The sequence below is a fragment of the Bacillus rossius genome (genome assembly GCF_032445375.1).
Source record: "Bacillus rossius redtenbacheri isolate Brsri chromosome 9 unlocalized genomic scaffold, Brsri_v3 Brsri_v3_scf9_2, whole genome shotgun sequence".
NCBI lineage: Eukaryota > Metazoa > Arthropoda > Insecta > Phasmatodea > Bacillidae > Bacillus > Bacillus rossius.
The window spans coordinates 11,708,534-11,730,055 of record NW_026962013.1 but is presented as its reverse complement, the minus strand read 5'-3'; the positions used below and the strand labels follow the sequence as shown (position 1 = coordinate 11,730,055).

General features: G+C 33.9%; 1 protein-coding gene across 10 annotated transcripts in view; it reads right to left on the bottom strand.

Annotated features, from left to right (window-relative positions):
- The window catches only part of LOC134543021 (fragile X messenger ribonucleoprotein 1 homolog), a 95,384-nt gene that overhangs the window by 25,102 nt on the left and 48,760 nt on the right, over window positions 1-21,522 (bottom strand). For 4 of the 10 annotated variants that reach the window (XM_063387701.1, XM_063387702.1, XM_063387706.1 and 1 more), the window contains 4 exons: window positions 19,025-19,063; window positions 18,341-18,484; window positions 17,800-17,912; window positions 16,046-16,179 (listed from right to left, as the gene is read on the bottom strand). In XM_063387701.1, the coding sequence (XP_063243771.1) occupies window positions 16,046-16,179; window positions 17,800-17,912; window positions 18,341-18,484; window positions 19,025-19,063 (430 nt within the window). The remainder of the gene's footprint in view (window positions 1-16,045; window positions 16,180-17,799; window positions 17,913-18,340; window positions 18,485-19,024; window positions 19,064-21,522) is intronic. The other 6 variants (XM_063387705.1, XM_063387710.1, XM_063387711.1 and 3 more) reach the window with 3 other exon arrangements.

The following is a 21,522-nucleotide window of genomic DNA, read 5'->3' as shown; positions in this document are numbered from 1 at the left end:
TTTATGTATTTCACACTAAAACCATAATGCTTCAACATCTGAATCTACTATTTCATTTCAATGTCTACTATCACTGTCTTGTACTTTGGGGTATCAAATCATTGTTATCTGCTGTGCCAACAGGTCAAGATGGTAAAACAAATTTTTTTCATAAAAGAATACCCACTCATTATTGTTCTCCTTCAGTTTATCTTTAATCACAGAATTAAAGGGGATGTACACCCCAACAAATGAAACACAGCCAATATCGTTCTTATACATAAAGACAGCAAATTAAATGTTATGACCATAGGCCCATATCTATTCTAAATTGGTTAACTAAAGTTTTGACACAATCGTATTTAAAGATCTTTATTAAAAAAAAATTCTCTGATTTCATATATCAGAATTAGTAAAAGTACTACTACTAATTTATTAATCCAATTTATAGTTAAAAAAAATAGAATGGGGTCAGATGATGCTTACTAGTTTTGACATAGTAAATAATAACATATTATTTACCAAATTATCCAAAAAAGGATTAAGGACATGTAATGGTTCTCAACAAAACTTAAAAGACAGAAATTTATATTTTCCAGTAAATAAGTATAACTCTGAATTACATGATGCAAGCACTGGTGTTCCACAAGGTGGCTACCCTTTTCCTCCTTTTCAATATCTTTATTGATGATATAATCTAGTATTCAATTACTCTAATGGTATTCTGTTTGAAGACAACCTAACCATATAGGCACACAAAAATTACTTACTTGCACTTCCATCACTTGCTACAGAGCAACATTTTTTTTTGTTTTGTTTTGCAGTGGTGCAATGTTAACCTTGTTGACCTTAACTATGGTAAATCCACTACCATAACTTTCTCTAGAGAATATAAACCTAATTATTTTGATTATAAACTATTAAACATTTATGATATGTTAAAAAGATTTAGGTACCTCGTTAAAATCTAAATTATTCTTTCACAGTCGTATTGAGTCACTTATATAAAATGTTGATAGAATTATTGCATTGATTAAATAAATTACATGTAATATATCTAATTTAGACTCCATGCCTAGTATTCAAACGTATTTGGTTATAACTAGAAAATGGCATTGTTGCAAAACTGATAGTGACAAAACTTAATACAGTGAAACCTAGTTAATAAAATACCGGTTATTTCAAAGTTCGCGTTTATTCGAACACTTTTAATTCCCCTTCAGACTGGGATAGCATATTTAATGTCAATCAATACGGTTAATACGAAATATTCGTTATTATGTATTACGAAGTAACCTCACGTCCGCTCACGTAGTGTACTATTGTTTTATTATCGGATAAACCGAATGAAATTTTTGAATTAAGAATCGCACACTTTAATCACGTGCACGCAGCTTCACTATAATTCTGTTAACGGCAAATAATTTGTACGGTAAATGGTCTACTTCGAACAACAAACATTTTACGACCACGTCTTGTTTTGTTAACAACCATATTTTTCATAGACAACGGAAAATAGTGCAGTGCTACAAACTGTAGAAAACGCACTAGAATGAACACGGCTATTTAAAGGAAATTGCTTTTATTGAAATTAATACCTTGAATAGAAAAATATTTATTTGAAAAATAAATTTCCCATTTAAAGAATTTTACGCATTTTAAAAACAGACACAAACAAGTAGAAGCCCACAATAACCTGAGAGTTACAATACAAAACCGTAACCACACGCCGCATGGGCTGTTCCAAGAACATGGCTCCCTTTACACCAATGAACTGCTCAAGTTAGCTGCTGCTGTTCCAACTGAATACCGCGTCCCCTGAGGTGAACATGCTGTCATACGGGACTCATGGTGCATGATGTTGGGTTGGTCACTAACACTTTTTTTTATCTGTTTACTTTTGTTGAACTAACCAGCGTGCTGTAAAATGGCGAAGCGTAAACGGAACGAGTTATCTTTGTCAGCAAAAATGGAAATTTTAAGTAGCATCGACAATAGCGGTAAGTCTAAAACGGAAATCGCGAAAGCCTTCAACATACCGTTGTCGACTCTCTCGACGATAGTGAGCAAGAGAGAAAAATTAGAAGCAGCGTGCGCGAGTGGTAGTTGTACAAAGGGAAAAAAACGTATGCGTGGTCCTCAACACAAGGAACTGGAAGATAAGCTACTGGAGTAGTTTCATCAGATGCGGGATGGTAACATACCCATGTCCGGGCCAATGATCCAACAAAAGGCAGATTATATTGCACTGACACTGAAAATTGATGACTTTAAGTGCAGTAATGGATGGTTGCTGCGATTCAAGGAGCGAAATAATTTGGTTTATAAAGCTGTTTGTGGAGAGAGTGCAGCCGTGGACAAAGATGCTGCACTTGATTGGCTAGGTTCTGTGCAGCCAGTTTTGAATAAATATGCGCCACGCGACATATTTAACATGGACGAAACCGGAATTTTTTATAACTTGCTTCCAAACAAGACATGGGCCTTCAGAGGAGAATCTTGTCATGGTGGCAAACATAGCAAGGCACGAATTACTGTTTTGTTGTGCTGCAACCAGGATGGTAGCACAAAGCTGAAACCTTTAGTAATTTCAAAGTCAATGAAACCTAGATGTTTCAAGGGTATTGATACTGCTCGACTGCCCTGTGATTATGAAGCAAATGAAAATGCAAATTGTTCCAGTCGTTGCTAATCCAGTTTGACAGGAAGATGGCAACTCTGAACAGAAATGTTCTTCTATTGTTAGATCGTTGTGCAGCACATACAGCTCATGGGCTAAAGCTGAATAATGTCACACTGATGTTCCTGCCAGCAAATACAACCAGCTTCATGCAACCACTGGACCAGGGCATCATTGCCACAGTCAAGAGGTTCTACAGGACACGTCTAGTGAAGTACCTCATTAGGCAGCTTGAGCTACAGAAGTCTTCTCAGCCAAGGTGGAATGTGTTGGATGCAATGAGGAACATTTCAATGGCTTGGGACAGTGTATCAACAGCAACAATCCAAAACTGTTTTGCCAAAAGTGGGTTTGGCAAAACAGATGAAAGTCCCGAAGATGAAAGTTAAGACCTAGTGGAAGGCTGGGAAGAACTTCAGCAACATGGTGCTTCTGGCAACTTCAAAGATTATGTTCATGTTGATGATAATGTGCATACAAAAGCTGCACCACTGAATGAATGTGAAAGTGAGCTGGACAAAGTTGTTCCAGTTGTATGTGAAGATGGAGAAGAAGAAGAAAGTAATGGTGTATGACGACGTTCACGAACTTCCAAGCAGAAATGAAGCTTCTTCAGCATTAATTGTCTTGGAAAATGTTCTGGCTGCTAGTGATGTAGACACTGATGTCTTGTCTTCCTTCGACAAACTTTGCAGTGCAGTAAAGAACATTTATGCAACTAAAAAAGTGCAGAAAAAAACCAATGAATTTTTCAAGCCTCTTTAATTCTCTATTTGACTAATTTTCGAGTAAAAAATCAATACTTGATTTTGTCGATTATTATTAATGTGAGCATATGCACCTGTTAATACAAACCTCGTTAATACAAACTGCAAAATTTTAGGTCCCTTCAGGTTTGTATTAAAGAGGTTTCACTGTATAGCCCAAAATAAATTAATCAAAATTGTAGGCTCAAAAAAGATTTTTAATTAATATGTAGATTTACATCCCCTTCTTGGATCTGTTATTAATAAGAAAAATACTTAGATGCAATATTTGTACATAACTGTTATAAAAATAGCCTAGCTGTAATTATAATTTCGATATCCCCGGAATAAAATTTCTTCCTTAAGTTATTAGTTTCCTTTACTTTGTACATAGACCAAGACCAATTTTATATATATATATATATATACACACACACACACACACATATATATTGACAGAATCATTACAAATTCCAACAAATCTCAAAGTTATTTTCCTTTTATGTTAAAAAAGTAAATAAAAAATTCACCATCCCTTATTTAATACATTATAAATTGTTGTACATGTTGTCAAGCAACCCTTTCCAATATTTGTTTCTGTAATTTATTGATTTTGAATTGTTCCTACAATTAAAAGCTACCAGTCATTGGCAGGCATGCAACAAATCATAAATAAAATAATTAAAATCCAAATTTGTGTTCTCTTTTGAAGCAAAAATTAAATTTTCTTCGAGCTAAAGCTCAAATATAAGACTTTAAAGTCAGGTTCAGCTATGTTTTACATTTTCCTCAATATTTCTTATTCCATTTTCCTCAATATTTATTAATTCCCAGAAATTAATTCTTTATGTCATAGTCAAATCAGCACATGGAAATCAAGTTGATTTGTTTCCTTTTGACCATGCACTAAAGAATTATGAAAATAAGAGGGGAAGGTGGCACCAATTTAATTTAAATATTGAAAACTACATTAAAAAAATTTAAATTAATAATTTTAATTATGGCCCACGAATAACTGAAAAACACAGTTAAAGCAATGTAAAAAAAAGGGGGGGGGGGGGGGGGGGGGAATTAAAATGTTTTGATTCTGATATCTAGACAAGCACTAACAGACGCCCTTCAAAATAACACCCCAATTTGTTCCAGTACAACAGAGCAATAATCAAAACATTGCTAGTCAAATATGTTTTTTTTCATAACAGATTATATTAATTAGATTAATTCATTTTCCAATCAGGTTAAGTGTGCTTGCTGACTACAATTTTAATTATGACACTACTTTGTTAAAATGAATTTACAGTACTAATATATGTATGTCTAAATACATTTAAAGTACATTTAAATAAATGTTGAAAAACATTCTGAAGTCAAACCTAAAATTAAAATTTGAAAATTCACATATCACTTTCTTTACATTATAAGGCAAGGGGAAACATTCTTAAGTAGGTATAACGTTTTGAGTTACAATATAATAATATTATTATAGATATATTTCAGTTCTAATAAGAATTAAAAAAGCATAAACTTAGTTTTCTATTATTAGAAAGATTATATTTAACCTGTTAACGTAATTCCCGACTATGTGGTTTAATAAATGTATTTCTGCCAAATACATTTAAATTATATAGATACATTAAAAACTGACACTGGAGCATCCTAGTTGCACTACTGGCAAATCTGAAAGCTTAAAACTTTTCTCTCCAGAACTCCTGCTGACACACCTAACATATAAATATAAATGTTTTGTGAACACTCTGGCGTCGTCGGAAATAAATATGCAATGAAGGAAGTGACCAGCCATTGAAGAAAGAACAAAATTTTGTCTGTTGATTCGTCATATTATTAATTTGTTGCATTACCAATTCATTGCATTGTATTTAATTCAACGCAAGGGACCACCGCCATTGTGTACGCACGGGGAAAAAAAAATTTAAAAAAATTTAAAAAAAAAAAAAAAAAAATATTTTTGTGTGTATGGAAATATGGCACGGTAAACCCGCACCTGAATAATTGGGAATATACTGTATGTGCTTTTGGACCGGGCAGACTAAGAGCTGGAATTTCCTCCCCTCTCTATAAACAACAGACTGGGTTTTGAGGTGTGGTGATAGTAACTGCTCTAAATGCTCTCCGGAGCGATGTCAGCCACTCCCCTCTTCAGGCTACCTTGCTACTGCACAAATGTGCATTCCATTATCCTCATTGCTTTAAATTCCAATCTGAAATTTTTTTCAGAGAAAAAAAAAATTAAAAAAAAAAAAAAAGCTTCAGAATGGAGTAGCAAACTGGATAGCTTAATACTGTTTTTGTTTTGAGAATAAACTACACATGTGATAGAAATAGCACCATGAACTGCATTGTGCATTATTTAATTATTTAATCCACAACCATAAATCCCGATGAATAATTTCATTTCACAGCATACTATACTAATTTTGATAGCAAACATTTTGTGCAGTTAGCAAATAAAGGTTAAGTCAAGCTGGGACGGGCAATAAGTTCTTAATACAAAAATTAGTGAATTCAGAAACTTTTTTATATTGGTAATAACAAGAACTTTCATGACCAAACTGTTAAAATTGAGATATTTTCGTAACTTTTGAAGCCAAAATAGAAGTTTTAACCACACACACCCATAAATGATATCAGGCTAGGTGTCAAAAATTGTTTCTCTCATTAGTAGTTAATATAAAATTTGTAGGGGTTTAGTAATAAATCACTACCTTTTCTTATCTGAAACTACAAAAATAAACCAGGCAAGAAAACAAAAGCCCAGCCATGTTAACAGTTGTATAGGTGGGAAGGATAATGAATTGGATAGAGAAAATCTCTAATACTAGATGAGATTTTTAAATTTCCATCGAATACATTCTCTAATAAATAAAAATATAAAAAAACAAATAATTTAAAGCACCAAGAAAAAAAATACATATATTTTTTTAAAATTTATATTATTGATGTGTTTAAGCCCTATGTTATAATTTATTAAGATATTCCAAAGATTTAAACAGGACTTCGGAATTTCTGACTAGGTTTTTGTACTTGCTTCCTACAACCATCTTTTTTTAAAAGGATTAACTAAACCAAGCAGCTTTCAGGAAAGGTATGTTGTTACCAGTTAGTTGCGAGTTGATCTGCATACACTTTCAAGCTACACACATTCATATTGTACAAACATGGGTAATAATCACCAATTAATCATTTTATAAGACAGCATTCAACCAAAAAATATTTTTTTTTTTTTACAGCGAACCCACACTAACCTAACTGGCTATGATTAAAATATAAAAATTTATTTCAAGTCCAGACCCCTGCCAATCATGAAGAAACATCTAGCTGAAAGGGTAGCGAAAATGAATGCTAACTCTGCAACTGCTGTAACAGAGGTAGAGAAATTGACAAAAAATAAACACACAATATTTTGCTTGTAAATATTTTTTTGTAATTTTTATTTTGTAGAAAAAATGTGTAAATTATAAAGTGGTACTTATTTTAGTATGAAAAATGCTCACAAGCCTTGTAGCAACATCATATTTTACTAACAGGAATTAATGTATTCCAGCGGTTGTTCATCTAAAGAAGACATATTATCTTCTTTATATACACGAATGAATGTAAAGTAGATAGAAATGTATTACCATTTTTATGAATAATGCAAACACCATCGGTGATCTTATTTCATTATCGTAAAAACATTTTCAATCTACCCTTCCAGCAATATTAAAACTCACAGATTTCATAACAAAATGTAGCCAGTAAATACAAAATCAGTTGAGAGGTTTCGAGTATTGTTATTCTAAACACAATAGAAGTAGTTTAAAAAAATTTACCTCGCACAAACATCTCCACCAGGAAGACTAAGATCCACACAAGTCATGTGTACAGAGAATATAATGACACACACTTTACACTTGCACAGTAATGTGATTTTTATAGTGCTACGATTAAGCCCCTTTACTAATACCGCCCAGAACATAGAATAACAGCGGTTTCACCATGAACATACTGGCATCCATTTGGCACAACTTCTAGCGATAACAATGCATTCTGCATTAGCATGACCGCGAGGCCATGTTGGATGTATCAACAAAGAAACCACGATGCTTTTTCGGGTGAATCATGCTTATCTATACACAAACAAAAACCAGTGTGCATTGGTGGCTTCCATTTCCGAGGAAGGCAATACCACACCGCAGAGATGCCACAGCACAGAACAAAACCAACAACTTAAATCCACATGCTTTCCAGGTTCCTACAATTATTATTTATTTTCATAGTTAAAATTAATCCAAAGTCGAAATTTAATTTTCAACCTCTCATTTGGTCTGTATTTACTAGTAAAACATTTGAGTGTAAAATCTCTTTTAAAGACTAACAAATATTGCGTATTTTAAAATAAAATATCCAGTCCTTTAAAAAAAACAACACAAAATCAAAAAACCATAAAAAAAAAGTTCCCCAACAAGCTCAAGAAAGAAGAAATAAAAAAAATTATGACATTTTCATATCCACAACAGAACTACCAATGTTAACATCAAATGAATTACATCCCATGTAAAAAAATTATCAAGAACAATTTAAATGTTCACAGTACTTATATAACACATCCATGTTTTTAAATTATAAATGCTTGCTCCATTTTATTCACACTGCATGGTTACCACTAACTTTGTTATATTTAAGTGGGCAAGATCACATATAATTACAGTCTAGTTAAGGTGTTTAAATACTAACATACATATACTATACTCGTATAACTTCAGCTACCAATAGCTGCCAAGGTTAAGTCTTGCAAAATACTGAGTGATTCACAGTACCATCACACTTTAAAAACAAACTTTAGAGAAATGATATTTTGTTTTCCCCCCCCAAACAGTTAACATATTACAAAGTTGTTACAGTAATTTAAATACAAAAGTTTTTAGTATTTCTGTATTTGTTAAATGAAATTGTAATTTATGACGTGTCTACATTATACCACTTAATAGTCAGAGTCAATTTTAAATGGTAATAGAAAAAGTCAGCTGTAACAGAGAATAAACAATATAGCACAATTCCAGTTTTTTGCTCGATGTAGTCCATGGTTGAAGCAATTTTTTTTTTTAAAACTATGGACAAGATTCATACCGCTACTATTTTAGGATGGAAGTGAAATAAATTTTTAATAACTGGTAATGTTTCAATAGCTGAATAAAGTGCTTGTTCACGATCATGCCTGTGAATATATTTTACATCACTGTTAAAAGTTTGAAAAACAAAAATGGTGCGTTTTCAATTGCATGCATGTATTGAATTAGGTTGGAGTGTAGTGCTCTGTTTGAAAATACTTTAACAAGTTTGGCACATGGAAAATTATATAGCCAAAATAAAATCTGGAAATGGGAAAGATAAATTTCCTGCCCGAAGATTCAGAAGAGACACGTTCCCGGATTTTCGAAAACAGTCTATCTCTAATCACGAGGTTTAGGGGAAAATAGAGCTTTAGATGAAAAAAATAAAAGAGATGAAATGTTAACTACCAGCAAGTGTCTGTAACAGCCCGCTTTTAGTTTTTTTTACTTCTGTGCTAGTGACTGAATATTCATTTCAACATGATGTCAAGATAATAATTGTAGCATTATATAGCAAGAAAGGGCATTAATCTCACTAATATTAATTTCTACTTGTGTATGGACATATAGCTGGACCACGAAACCACATAATTAAAACTGTTCAAGATTGACTGTTGATAACAAATAGACATAGTAATTTCTTACTGTAGTTCTTTCTTTTTCTTTTTGGAAAGCAAAACAGGCTAAAAATTATGTCTGGACACAACACTAGGGTATATTTCATGTTCCACCTTAAACGTTTTATATAATTAAACTACTAAAACCCTAGTGTCACAGCTTTTAGTCCCTCGGAGAAACATTACCAACGTGAAAACTAACATACAGCTCAGTGCCTGGCGCATGGAAACTAAGAGGCGTACAACGCGAGGGCCAAGGTATTCCTTGACATCCCTGAGCTTTTATGATTCGTGAACCCAGCCAGCCATGTGACCCCTTAACTCTCGCTGTTTCTCCAAGGTCATTTTCTGCTAGTGCATTACCTACCAGCCCTCTGGTCAGCTAGTTCAAATAACGCTACAGCAGTGTCATCACCTTGACACAGTAGGCTCACAACTTGCAAGTCATGACACAATTGTGCGAATACTTAAAATATGGACCCAGAAAAAAAAAAAAAAAAAAAAAAAAAAAAGTGAGTGAGTCTATCAGTACTCACCATCTAACCTCGGCAATGAGCAAATTCGTGAGTTCTAACGTTGTTCACGTTGCAAATACTTATAGTAAGAGACTCAAGACAAGAAGTTTAAAGAAGAATTCTTTAAAATAAAGCTGAGCATAATAAATATACTGATTAATAAAACATTCACTTTTCAAGTACATACCAAGATTTCTAAATGTGAATCACAAACTTTCTGCACCCACCGATGGAATTCGCTGCATGAATCACAAATGTTGCTTGCCACCATCACCCCAGACGGCAACACAGAACAAATGGAAATTTTAAACTTTAGAAACAGCTCCGATAAAAGTGAAGAACACTTGAAAAATTCCTAAACCCCTGCATTGGACCTGGTTTTCGACAAGAAATTTTAATTAAAATACTATTAATTTGTTAAAAATCATTAAAAATAGTTAATAGTTTAAGATATCAAACACATTAGAAGTTATATTTCTATGGCATTACTAAAATATTAACCCAAAATATTTTTAGACCCATATTATATAACTAAGTACAGTAGAACCCCGATTATCCGCGACTCGATCATCCGATTCGCGGATTAACCGCGATTTATGTCCATCAAGTCCAATTTTTTAGTTACATATAACCAATGATTCAAAATGTATGTAAATGTTAAAATACTTTGCAAAATGTATGTTGATCAAAGTACTTTGACTCAGTTATGTTTATATACACAAAGTTTTTAAAAAAATACTAGTACATACATACGTATGTACATAATATTTTTGTGTTCCGTGTTACGTGAATAGATTATACACTGGTGCGCGATTCCACGTCCGCATGACCGGACTGTACACTCCCGCGCGCAGCACGGCGCCGTGCCACAGAGATTACCCGGCGCATGGAGACAGTCCATTCCATTAGTGTACGTTGTTGAAGCGTGAAGGTGGTGATAATTTTATGTATTGTAACAGTGATCTGCATTCCTACGGATTATACCGTTGTGTTGTGCGGAAGTGTTGAGCGCAACATTTCATCATGTCATCAAATGAACAGAAAAGAAAGCGAGTGGTACTGTCCATCGACAGCAAAACAAAAATTATAGAAAGATTTCAGAGTGGAGAAACGATTGCAAACTTGCGACCGAGTTTAATGTCGGTAACACAACAGTGCGCGACATCATAAAACATCGCGAAAAAATCCTTCAGTTTGCTTCACAGGCTGACACTTTAAGTGGATTAAATAAACGCAAGACGATGAAAGAATCCACATTTAGCAGCTTGGACACTTGTTTGTTTGAATGGTTTCAACAGAAAAGGTCGGAGGGTGTACCATTAAGTGGCGTAATTTTATCACAGCAGACGTAAAAAAAAAAAAAAAAAAACACTAGGCTTGACAGAAGAACCATTTTCCTGTTATATTACTTCTCCGTTATTTTATGAGCACCGACTGTACGGAAGTGTGTGTGTTGCAACTAGTGCTTGGCACGCAAGATAAATTCAGCCTATCACTTGCTGACGCGGCGCAGTGATACAACGGTGTTTGTTTATTTCAAAACTCAGCTAAGAGTGAACGGAGAATAGATATAACGACCCCTCACGGTTCCCGAGATTAGGGTCGTTATAAGATTTCCGACCCATCTGCAACACTTAAGTCATAATAGGCCGTTTTTGCACTAATTCCACGTTCAGCAAGCTAAAAATAAAAAATCTAACATTTAAAATTTATATAAATAAAGGGGGATAAAAACACCGTGAATTATACGAGACAGAGACACCGTTTCAAAACCATCAAATCAAGTCTCAATGCACTGGTATGAAAAATCTTATCTCGAAAATAATTTTCAAGGCAGTCGTTCTGTAAAACAATAACCAGCCCGATGGTGTTACTGACAACAGAGCAATGAGCGAAGTGTGGCAGCGTCGCTTACGGGCGATGAAAAGAATGCGTGACCTTGGCAGCCATCAGCTGTCTTGGGCCCTCGGACTGGCGGGCGGCTAGTCACACACCTCGGTGCAACAACGACTCGCGTGCCCACGTCTCCGCACACGAAAGACTTAAAAACCACTGCTGCCCAGCACTAAGCAGTCCGCTTCTATGTCAACAACGCACACAAAGCATGTGTATATATGTAATCTCCGAATGTCCACAGATGGCTGTCTGTGGGCTAATGACCTTTGAGGCAAGCATGACTCGGCTAACCGCGATTTTCGATTATCCGACTCACTCGTCCCCTTCATTAACACGGATAATTGGGGTTCTACTGTATATATATTTTTTTGTTCAAGCAACTGAAATCAGTCTGTCAATAATTATTACTAAACACAAACAAACATATTGAGCTATATCAACTTTTTATTAAATAATACTATATTTCAATATTATCAAAAAAAAACTTTTTCCAGACAAGATTTGCATCTCACCCTTTGAGGTTACCAAGCTTGCTCTCTACCGCTGTGCTATTAACTTCTAGGGAATTTAGAAGGGGAATATGTATTATAATCATTGTAATGCCAGTTTTCTTAGGTTATTTTAAAACTTGAGATTACTTTTTACTATGACTATTTTACTTTACCAAAAATATATTCCAGGGTAGTTTCACTATCATTCAGATTCATTTGACACACCAATACATTTGGCATGTACCCGAATGTTTACGAAAGTTACTATATACAGGTTTATGTTGATACACATAAGTGCCGCCATCTTTATCACATTTCTGTTCTTCAACTACCGTTCCATTTTCACAAATTTACTCACTACCAAAATAGGTACACAGAGAGCTAAGAGGTTTACACATCAAAAACTGACCAAAAGCAGTGTTAAATGAAAGGCCAAGTTTTGGTATTAGAAACATAGAAAAGATTTAAAAGCTATGCAAAGAATCTGAAAAAATAAATTATATTAATTTTACAATTAAGTACCAAATGTCCATTTTAGCCTTTTAGTCCCGTAAAATTTGTATTCTATAGCCAATGCATTAAAACTAAAGAATCTCATTTTGCAATGAAAGTTTTAAGTTTCAAAAACTATCCAAAAAATCTACACGTGATCAATTTAAATCCTTTATAAAATTCAACCAAAAAACAAAAATAAACCACCGTTAAATCAAGCAGTACACCAACTATCAACAGAATTTTCTAAATGTTATAAAATATAAATAAAATGTAAAAAAGGGATGGGTCTAGACTATCGATGACACCCTTAATTTTGGCCAAAAAAAATCTAACATTTTTACTGTAAGGGTCACCCTCAAATGAGTTGTGCCATATAACTGTTTCCAGTAGAATACAAGTGATGTCTTTATGGTCTGTGTCTCAGCTTACTGCCATTGTTATCTTTCCCCTCTTCATACTTTATGGGTCTCCTCATAACTTACCCCCCCCCCCCCCCCCCCCCACAAAAAGCACTAACAAAAAAATACAAAGTAAAAGAATGCTATTTTTTATACCCATGTTTCCCTTCGTGTCTTCCCCAAGAGAGAGAAGACAGCAAGCTATTTCCTTGTCAATTTTTTTCCCTTCAGTTTCTTCAATAAAAACAAACATGCCCTTTACAGCAGTTTTGTCATGAATGAAATGCTGTAGTAGAAAGCGTAGAAAATCTCAACAATGTTTGAACACAGTTGCATCACAAAAACCTGCGGAGATAAGACAGACGGATGATCGTGTATGGTGCCAGTTCACTGATGATGGAGGGAGGGAGAACCGTAAACACTGCTGTGGCACTCAAACACACATGTATGCATTACCTTCCCCCCCCCCCCCTTACCCTGTCTGGCTGGTTTATTTTTAGATTCCCCCTCTTGTCGAGTACCACAGCTCAGCGACCTCTCTTTCAGTCTCTAACACACGGTACTTAAAAACTTCGAAACTTCTTTAGTATACAAGCAATCCCACATTTTTACTGAATAACTCAAGATGTGAAGATATAAAGTGTATAACTTTTGTGTTGTACCTGTGTGTGTGTGTATGTGGTTCATAATTACTATCGTTCGGCACTGCAAAATAAAAATACATACTAAGTTTGAGATAACAAAATACTTTGATATTGAAATTTGTTTCCTGTATTACAAATCTGAGATGTAGGTACAGAATGATGCTTTCATGAATGTTAATCAACACATGTAAATAGTTGTGTTTCATGCCAAACTTCGTGTTTTATGTTTTAACAATCCTTACATAGAATGCAATTGTTTTCATTTATTTATTAATTTATTTATTTATCTAGCTATTGATTTTATTTCCCCAAGATTATGTAATCTCATCTAAACTCATTTGCATGGGGATGAATATAAAAAATTTGGTGGCTGTGCAGTGTTTTTAAAGATGAATATGAAGGGGGGAAAACCTTACAGAAAAAACAACGCACAATAAATTTTTTTAAACATTTTGTGGGGATGATACATCTGATCAGAAAAACTTCTTAATGGAAAACTTCACACAGGACCTTAATGCAACTAAAATTTAATACATTGCATGGTGCTTTTGTACCATCACAACCAAATTAAAGATAAAGCTGATATAAAAATATACAAAATTAAATTCTACATTCTCTACAGAAACTTCCCAGCAAATATTGAATTTATTTAAAAAAAACCATAACTTTTTTAAAATCATAAATATTACATAAACTGAAAACTAATTAATAATATGGCAATCCTATATATTCAAAACAAAAAATATATATTTAAAATAATGTATGATTACAACATTACAAAGATAAAATGTAGTTTTAAAAAAAAATTATATATAAAAAACACATTTAAAATAAATATTAAAATACTATACAAAATAAGTAGGCCTGTGCAAATATTTGAACATGAATACTAATAGTTTCCAATTTTGAATACTAACACTTCAAAATAATGAATATTCATTTCACCATGAATATTTGACATAGAATACATAGTGAGATTTTCGTAAATTAAATTTGCTGTTGAGCTTAAGTCTACTGTAAGATATAAATATCCAGTTGAAATGTTAACAGGACCTTATCATTCACTACTATTTCACTGAACATTAGTTAAAAAAAAGTGTGCACAATTGACACATGGAATATATTTTTTTTCATTTAGACTTGAAAACAAACTTTTATTTGTATACATTTTAACATTCATCCCAACAGAAAAAAAACAACATACAACCGTGGACTACAACATAAAATAAAACACACTCAATTGTGATAGCTGATTAAAAAATTGAAAAAGTTGCAACGGTGTATAATCAATAGTTACTATCAATCCAGTAGCAGCTTACTGCTGTATTAATATCAGATGAAACAGCCACTGTGAATTGGGGGTGGGTTGGGAAGTATGGTTCCATAGTCTAGAGGAAATTGGAAGAAAATGTGTTCGTAATAATGCTTATCTAAATTACAAATACCTGGTTGCAATTAACAACTAAAATGGAATAAGTAGGGTTAAAAATGTAAATATTATCTCATTTCATTACTATTTTGCAAATAATTTTTTTAAATAAAAGTTTTTCATAAAAAGATTTCCATTTTAGTGTATTTTGTATTTCGCGAAAATTTCCTGGATCAACATGAAGGGTAGAAGATTCTGGGAAATAACACGAATTTTAACTTAAGTAAAACGTAGGTTACGTTACGTTAGCTGCTTAAAAACATATTTATTCAAGAAATTAATTTGATTAATAATTATTATCCATGTTACTATTGTAGCTGACTTAACCTAACCAAACTTTTACTTGAATTATTTGTCTCATTCCCAGCAGCCGCTACTCTACATATTTACCCTTTCCTTTTGTTAGGTATTTATGATAAAATAAAAAATTGCGTGAATCCAAACATTTTTATTCTTTCTATTCAAATTTGATATTCCGGAATAATATGGTATGCATATTTGCATTCAACTAAAAATTTTTTTTTTGCACAGGCCCGAAAAAAAAACCATTGGAAAATTCTTAACAACATGACTCAAAAGAAAATATCATCAAACACGAGAGATGCCAATCCAAGTATAATCATCTTTGCAACCATTAGTACATCCCAGTTGCAACACTGCCGGCTTCAGAGCATGTATACCAACCGAACAACATGGCCGAAACACGTTGGCGACATCACAACTTCAATGAAATCAAAGAACACACACACGCCATCAGAACGCCACCATACTGCCAATACTGATTACCCACCTCAAACATCTCCAGCCAACCTACTGCAAGGACCAGCATTCAAGGTGGTCTTGACGACACTTGCCGGCGGCTTAGAACATCCAAGGAAGAGATCAGCCATCAAAGCACTTTGCGGTGGGCGTACGTATCCCGTCACCGTCACCTCGCCGGGCATCACTTGCGCTCCCTGTCGGGCCCGGCTGAGCCCGCACGGCCCCCTCCCACCCCCCTGCCCCTGCCGCGACCCCTCTGGACGTAGTCGGGCATGCTATTACCAGAGTTGAACCTGGAGTCACCATGCCGGCCGGGACCGCCACGCCCCCTCCCTCGGCCCCGCATCGGGCCCCCCCGTCCTCTACTGCTGCCGCCATCCATGTCCGAGTTGTAGCCCCTGGAAAAAAGCCAACCACTACAAGACTTGCACGCTCAGCAGGCAACACAGCACGTGCTTCCACAGCGAAACCCCGTCCGTCAACACAACATTGGTTAGATCCAAAATCCTCGTCATCACAAACCTGTTAAATCCCTTGCAACACAAACAGGATGTTCATGTTCAGTGTTAACTCGTTTGTATATAACAAAATACCAGACATTATGCAAATTTTAAGTTCCCTTGTGGCTCAAAACTAGATTTCACATATATTTAATATGTGGTAAGACAAAGCTAATTTGTATTCTTGCAAGGCAAATCTAGGAACTGATACAGTTGATGCCATTGTAAAAAATGTATAACTGAGTGCACAGTGATATTTTACGAATTCCACACATGAATAATAAAGAATTAAAATTTTATCAAATCAACTTCCAAAATACCGTACTTTGTTATATGTAAGTGATTATATACACCACTGAAACTTGACATTTATGTTCCCAGTGGCAGTTGTACCTCTACTGGCCTTCCTGTGCGGTGTTAGTGACAGTTCTGGCTTTGACAATGAAGAATAGGACGTTCTTCAAAGTAAACTAAATTTCACGCAGTTTAGCATTTTTGTGCATGTAGATGATGGTCTTCTCACATCACCCACGCCAGATGACAGATTGTGAAACCACTGATGGTGTTGATGTTAACAAAGAAACAGTAGACTCTGAAGAGCTACCAACATTTACAATGCCCAAAAGAACTGAAGCTTTGCAAGCTCTGAACACACTGGAAACAGTTATACAGTGAAGCAATACTGACACTGAAACAATCAAAGCCTTTGACCAACTGTGTGGCTTTGTCAAAGAGTGTTAAAAACAATAAGACGTAAACCAAAATTAGTTCATTCCCCCCTCCCCTAGCTAAATCTTCTCGGTGAACTACTAGATATCTAGTAAGTTGTAGCGACATGCCATTCAAAATTGTAAGTAATTTTGTGTTTTCATTTATGTAGTCCAATCATTTTACTTTAAGAGTATGCTTTCATGCAGGTAAGTAATACGTACTGTTTATTTTTTTATAATCATATTCTGTTACAAATACACTATATATAATATATACTATATTTAATGTTTTAAAAATCAGTAATGAAAATTATTTTTTTTGCATGCTTTGACATTATGTACAAATTATGTATGTGCAACACGGGGAAATATGGTTATTACAAACCTCATTATTACAAAGAGGGTAAATTTTTGTCTCCTCAAGTTTGTGTTAACAAGGTTTCACTGTACACAAGTACTGTTGTATTCGTTACCTAGCTTTTGAATTCCAGAAAAATTAACCTCAAGGTCCTACATCTGCGCCCATAAACTGAGCCAAGCTAGAAACTGGGACGAAACCATCAACTGTTCCTGCCCGAGCAAGATACTTCATAAATATGTCAATTTTATTACTTTCACTCAGCCGATTCTTTATTCTACAGCATGGGTGTGTGAATATTATTTGCGAATAGCAATTAATAAAGATTAACAGATAAAGGTGGCCTGAAGAATTTATCACACAGGTTAAATTTTCTCGACCATCTTTATGAAAAATTAGTTTTAAAATAACATTAAGGAAACTGAAGTCACGGAAACTAAATAAATGTTTTCTTTTGAAATTATTTACCTGTCATTGCGCCTCTGGATAGGAAAATTCTGCATCGAGCCCATCGTAGAACCATGTATGCTCCTCAACTGCTGATCGATTTCCAACTTCTCCTGCCGTAACGCTTCAACTTCCTGCAAGACACATAAGTCACAAAACTGATGAAAACGTAACTAACGAGCAGATCATGGATTCAGACAAGTTTACATAGTAAACAGATCTTATGATTGAAGTAACACTGATATATTTTATTCTTTACATATGACGAAGAATATGTAGATGGACCAATTACGGACTATGAACACACACATTTAAAGTGTAAATACATAAAAGCGGCCAGAATAAATAGAACACACAGTGGTAGCATGAATCGAGGAAAAAGTTTAGTAGGGAACTTTCATTTATATTCAATAATGTTCAAGTAAAATTAGCTTGAAACCTCCCTTGGAATCGAGCAGCCAATTTACCAATGAAATATTTTATGACATAACAATGGTATACGCCAATACGATTATTATTTTATCTTGTCTTTAAACTCAGAATAGTAGAATTGCAAACTCACTTTTAGGTGTGCGAGATGGTACTCCAGAAGAACTTTAGCGTTTGCTATGCTCTCCACTGTACCTACAAACACAAAAGGAACTTGGCCCTCTTCGCGAGGAATTGTCGGCTGTGGCTCATTATCGCCTTCTATTTTCACGCGCACCTGCAACAGGTACAGCACCCTTGCACATGCAACAAAACAGCAACACGCAAGTACGTGCCATTTTGTTTAACAAACATACTGCCAAAACTACTGACAGCATGAAAGCCAACTGGCTCAAGTGGAACATACATATAAACTTTGACAGTAAATATTAAAAAAAAAAAAATTACTGACTACAGATTCTATTAGGGTTTATTATTCAACATTAAATATTTCCACGTTAACATCACTTACGTCTACTAGTGTACAACAATTACTAGGGTTGCCAGTCCAAAAAAAGCAGATAAAGGACGTCGGAGGGCAGCCACGACACGCAACGGAAAAACGGAATGTACTGGCAATTAAGATTTTGTTTTAGTAATGTATTCGCGTGTTTTGAATTTTGATGTTGGCAGGAAATAAACCCAATAAATTAAATTTTGGATACAAGGAACGTTACGCGAGACTTGACAACGCTACCCGCCCCTAACTTTTCTACTAAGTTTTGAATAGCAACCCTACAGTTCACACCGATCAAATGTTGAATTGTGCGATACTTACTCTAACTGAATGTATATTCCCACTCGAGCCAGTTGTTATCTATTCAGAGAACAATCAACAATTATTCAAATGCACCAAACATGCTAAACTTAACTTCAGTAAACATTTCAATACAACCCTGACGTATGATGCTAACAGTGGGGTAATTTTAATTGATCAGTCTTGAGACCTAAAACAGAAAATACTTATAGAGTGGGTTGCAAACTTCAGAAAAGCTACACAGTCGAATACAAACAAAACACAATACTGTACATAAAGACTGTGGGGGTAATAGTACTATCTACATAATACAGACTAATTAAATCAAAACTAAGTTCCAATGTTCATGTGGCATGGCAACCAGACAGAATTTACATACATAAACTTTGTAACTAACAAGAAAAATAGTAAACCCACAAGAAAATAAAGCTTCTCTTGAATTATCACTATTTCCCACCTGCTTTGGTATTTTTTTAGTGCTAAAAAAATAACTTTTTTCATTGCTTAGCAATTTATCACATATTTAAAGCTGCACCATTAACAGTTTTTCAGGATATGCTGAACAACAGTTTTAATTAAAACCTGTTCAAACATAACACAGCATTTACACTATTTACTTTTACTGCAGCCTTTTTTTTATGAGTGCAGATATACAGTTTGTATCGTGGATAGAGGATTGCAGTATAAAGGATACAAAAAATCTTAATAAATATGGGAAAACTAAGTACAAAAACCTTAACACAAAATGTTAAGACTTCTTTAAAATGCATTTTTCTTATGAGTAGCTTGCCATATATAATTGATGTTTGTTATTTTTCACCTAGATGTAATTTTTAAAAAATATATAGTAATCTTGCAGTTATAGTTTTAAGTGACAAAAACATGTCCTAAAAAGTGTAAAGTATATACTAATAATATAAATTACCTGTTGAGTTTTGAGTATGAAATGGCAGGTTTTACATTATACCATTTACTTATGCTGGTATAGAAATTCCACTATTCTTTTGAGATGAATTTGTTTCCCCATGTTTTAACCCCTGAGAACTTGATTATGCACAAATATGACAGAGTCCATTTATGGTAACAAGCCAGATTTAACTTAATTAGTGATGGGTAAAATCTCAATTTTCTTGAATCTGATTCTCGAGTTCAAATCCCAAAGAGTATCTCGAAAATACACCTCGAAACCAAATCTAGGTCTCAAGGCTCCAAAATAAAATAATGCAAAAGAAATGAAAAATATTAACTATTGAAACATTCAACCCTTTAACTAACCTTTAAACTAAGTTTCCAGTATCAATCCATATTGTATTTTATTTTATATAACAGGTTACAAGAATAATATCCTGGGAAATGGTAAGGGAATACAAAAAAACTGACCTGGTAAACTTCAAAGGTTATCGGTGTTGAATATTTTAGTTTACTTTATTTCCACTAATATTCTTCTTAGAATATTTTCCCTAAATATTGAGTCCTTTGAATACTAAGGATTTGATGGTATTTAAGGATTTGGTTGGCCATTTCCTAAACTCGATTTTAAAATGTAAATTCCTGTTTTTGCATTTATTTTTAATAAACAAGAACTATGTTAGACCTACCCATTACCCATGGAAAATGGCTGGCAACACAGCTAATAATGTGGCAGACTTTTATACACGTTGTGCAAGCAAGATTTTTTTTTCTGATGTACAAAACAGCTAAATAACTGTGGTCCAGTCTGCACTGTTGGTACGTGGTAGCAAATCACATATGAATTTTCATTATGTAGATTATTATTTTTCATATACCACACTTTTAAGTTTAATAAATAAATAAATAATAATAATACAAAAAGGATTAAGTACAGGACATTTATTGCACTGTAACCTCCGACAGCAATGACAAATAAAATTCTCATGAAAAACTGTGTAACAAAAAAAAAAAAAAATACATGAAAGATAGTATTGATTAAAACACCTTGAAAATTGATTTTAACATCTTTGAAATTATAGCCAATGTAAAAAAAATATTAAAAAATTGTATATGTTGGCTTCTTTTTCATTTTCTACCATCAAGCTGCCAGACGTGAATGTTTAATAAACATGACCAATTTTAATTTCTCGGAATGAACTTTGTTTTAATGCATTGTGTTACATGTTAATGTGAATATACTGAATATATGTAACTACACAAAAAATTAAATGTTAACTAAAAACAAAGCCCTTGGATAAATCACACAAAACAAAACAGACGTGCATGTAACCATGTCACAATTTTAACATTTTATATTTGACCTCAATGTGAATAGTTTTTTTCATCTTTGTAACTACATACATATTTATGTTCACCAACATTCACTCACCCTTGTTGGTAATAACATAAAAAAGGTTCTAATGAGAATATAGTACTGATTGAAATGGTAGCAAACACACACACTTTTAGAGGTTTATAAATTAAATTATTTTGATTGGCATGATATTTTTCCTCAGACAAATTACTGAGTTATTTCGAGGGGCAGTTAGTTGTAATTGTAACTCATC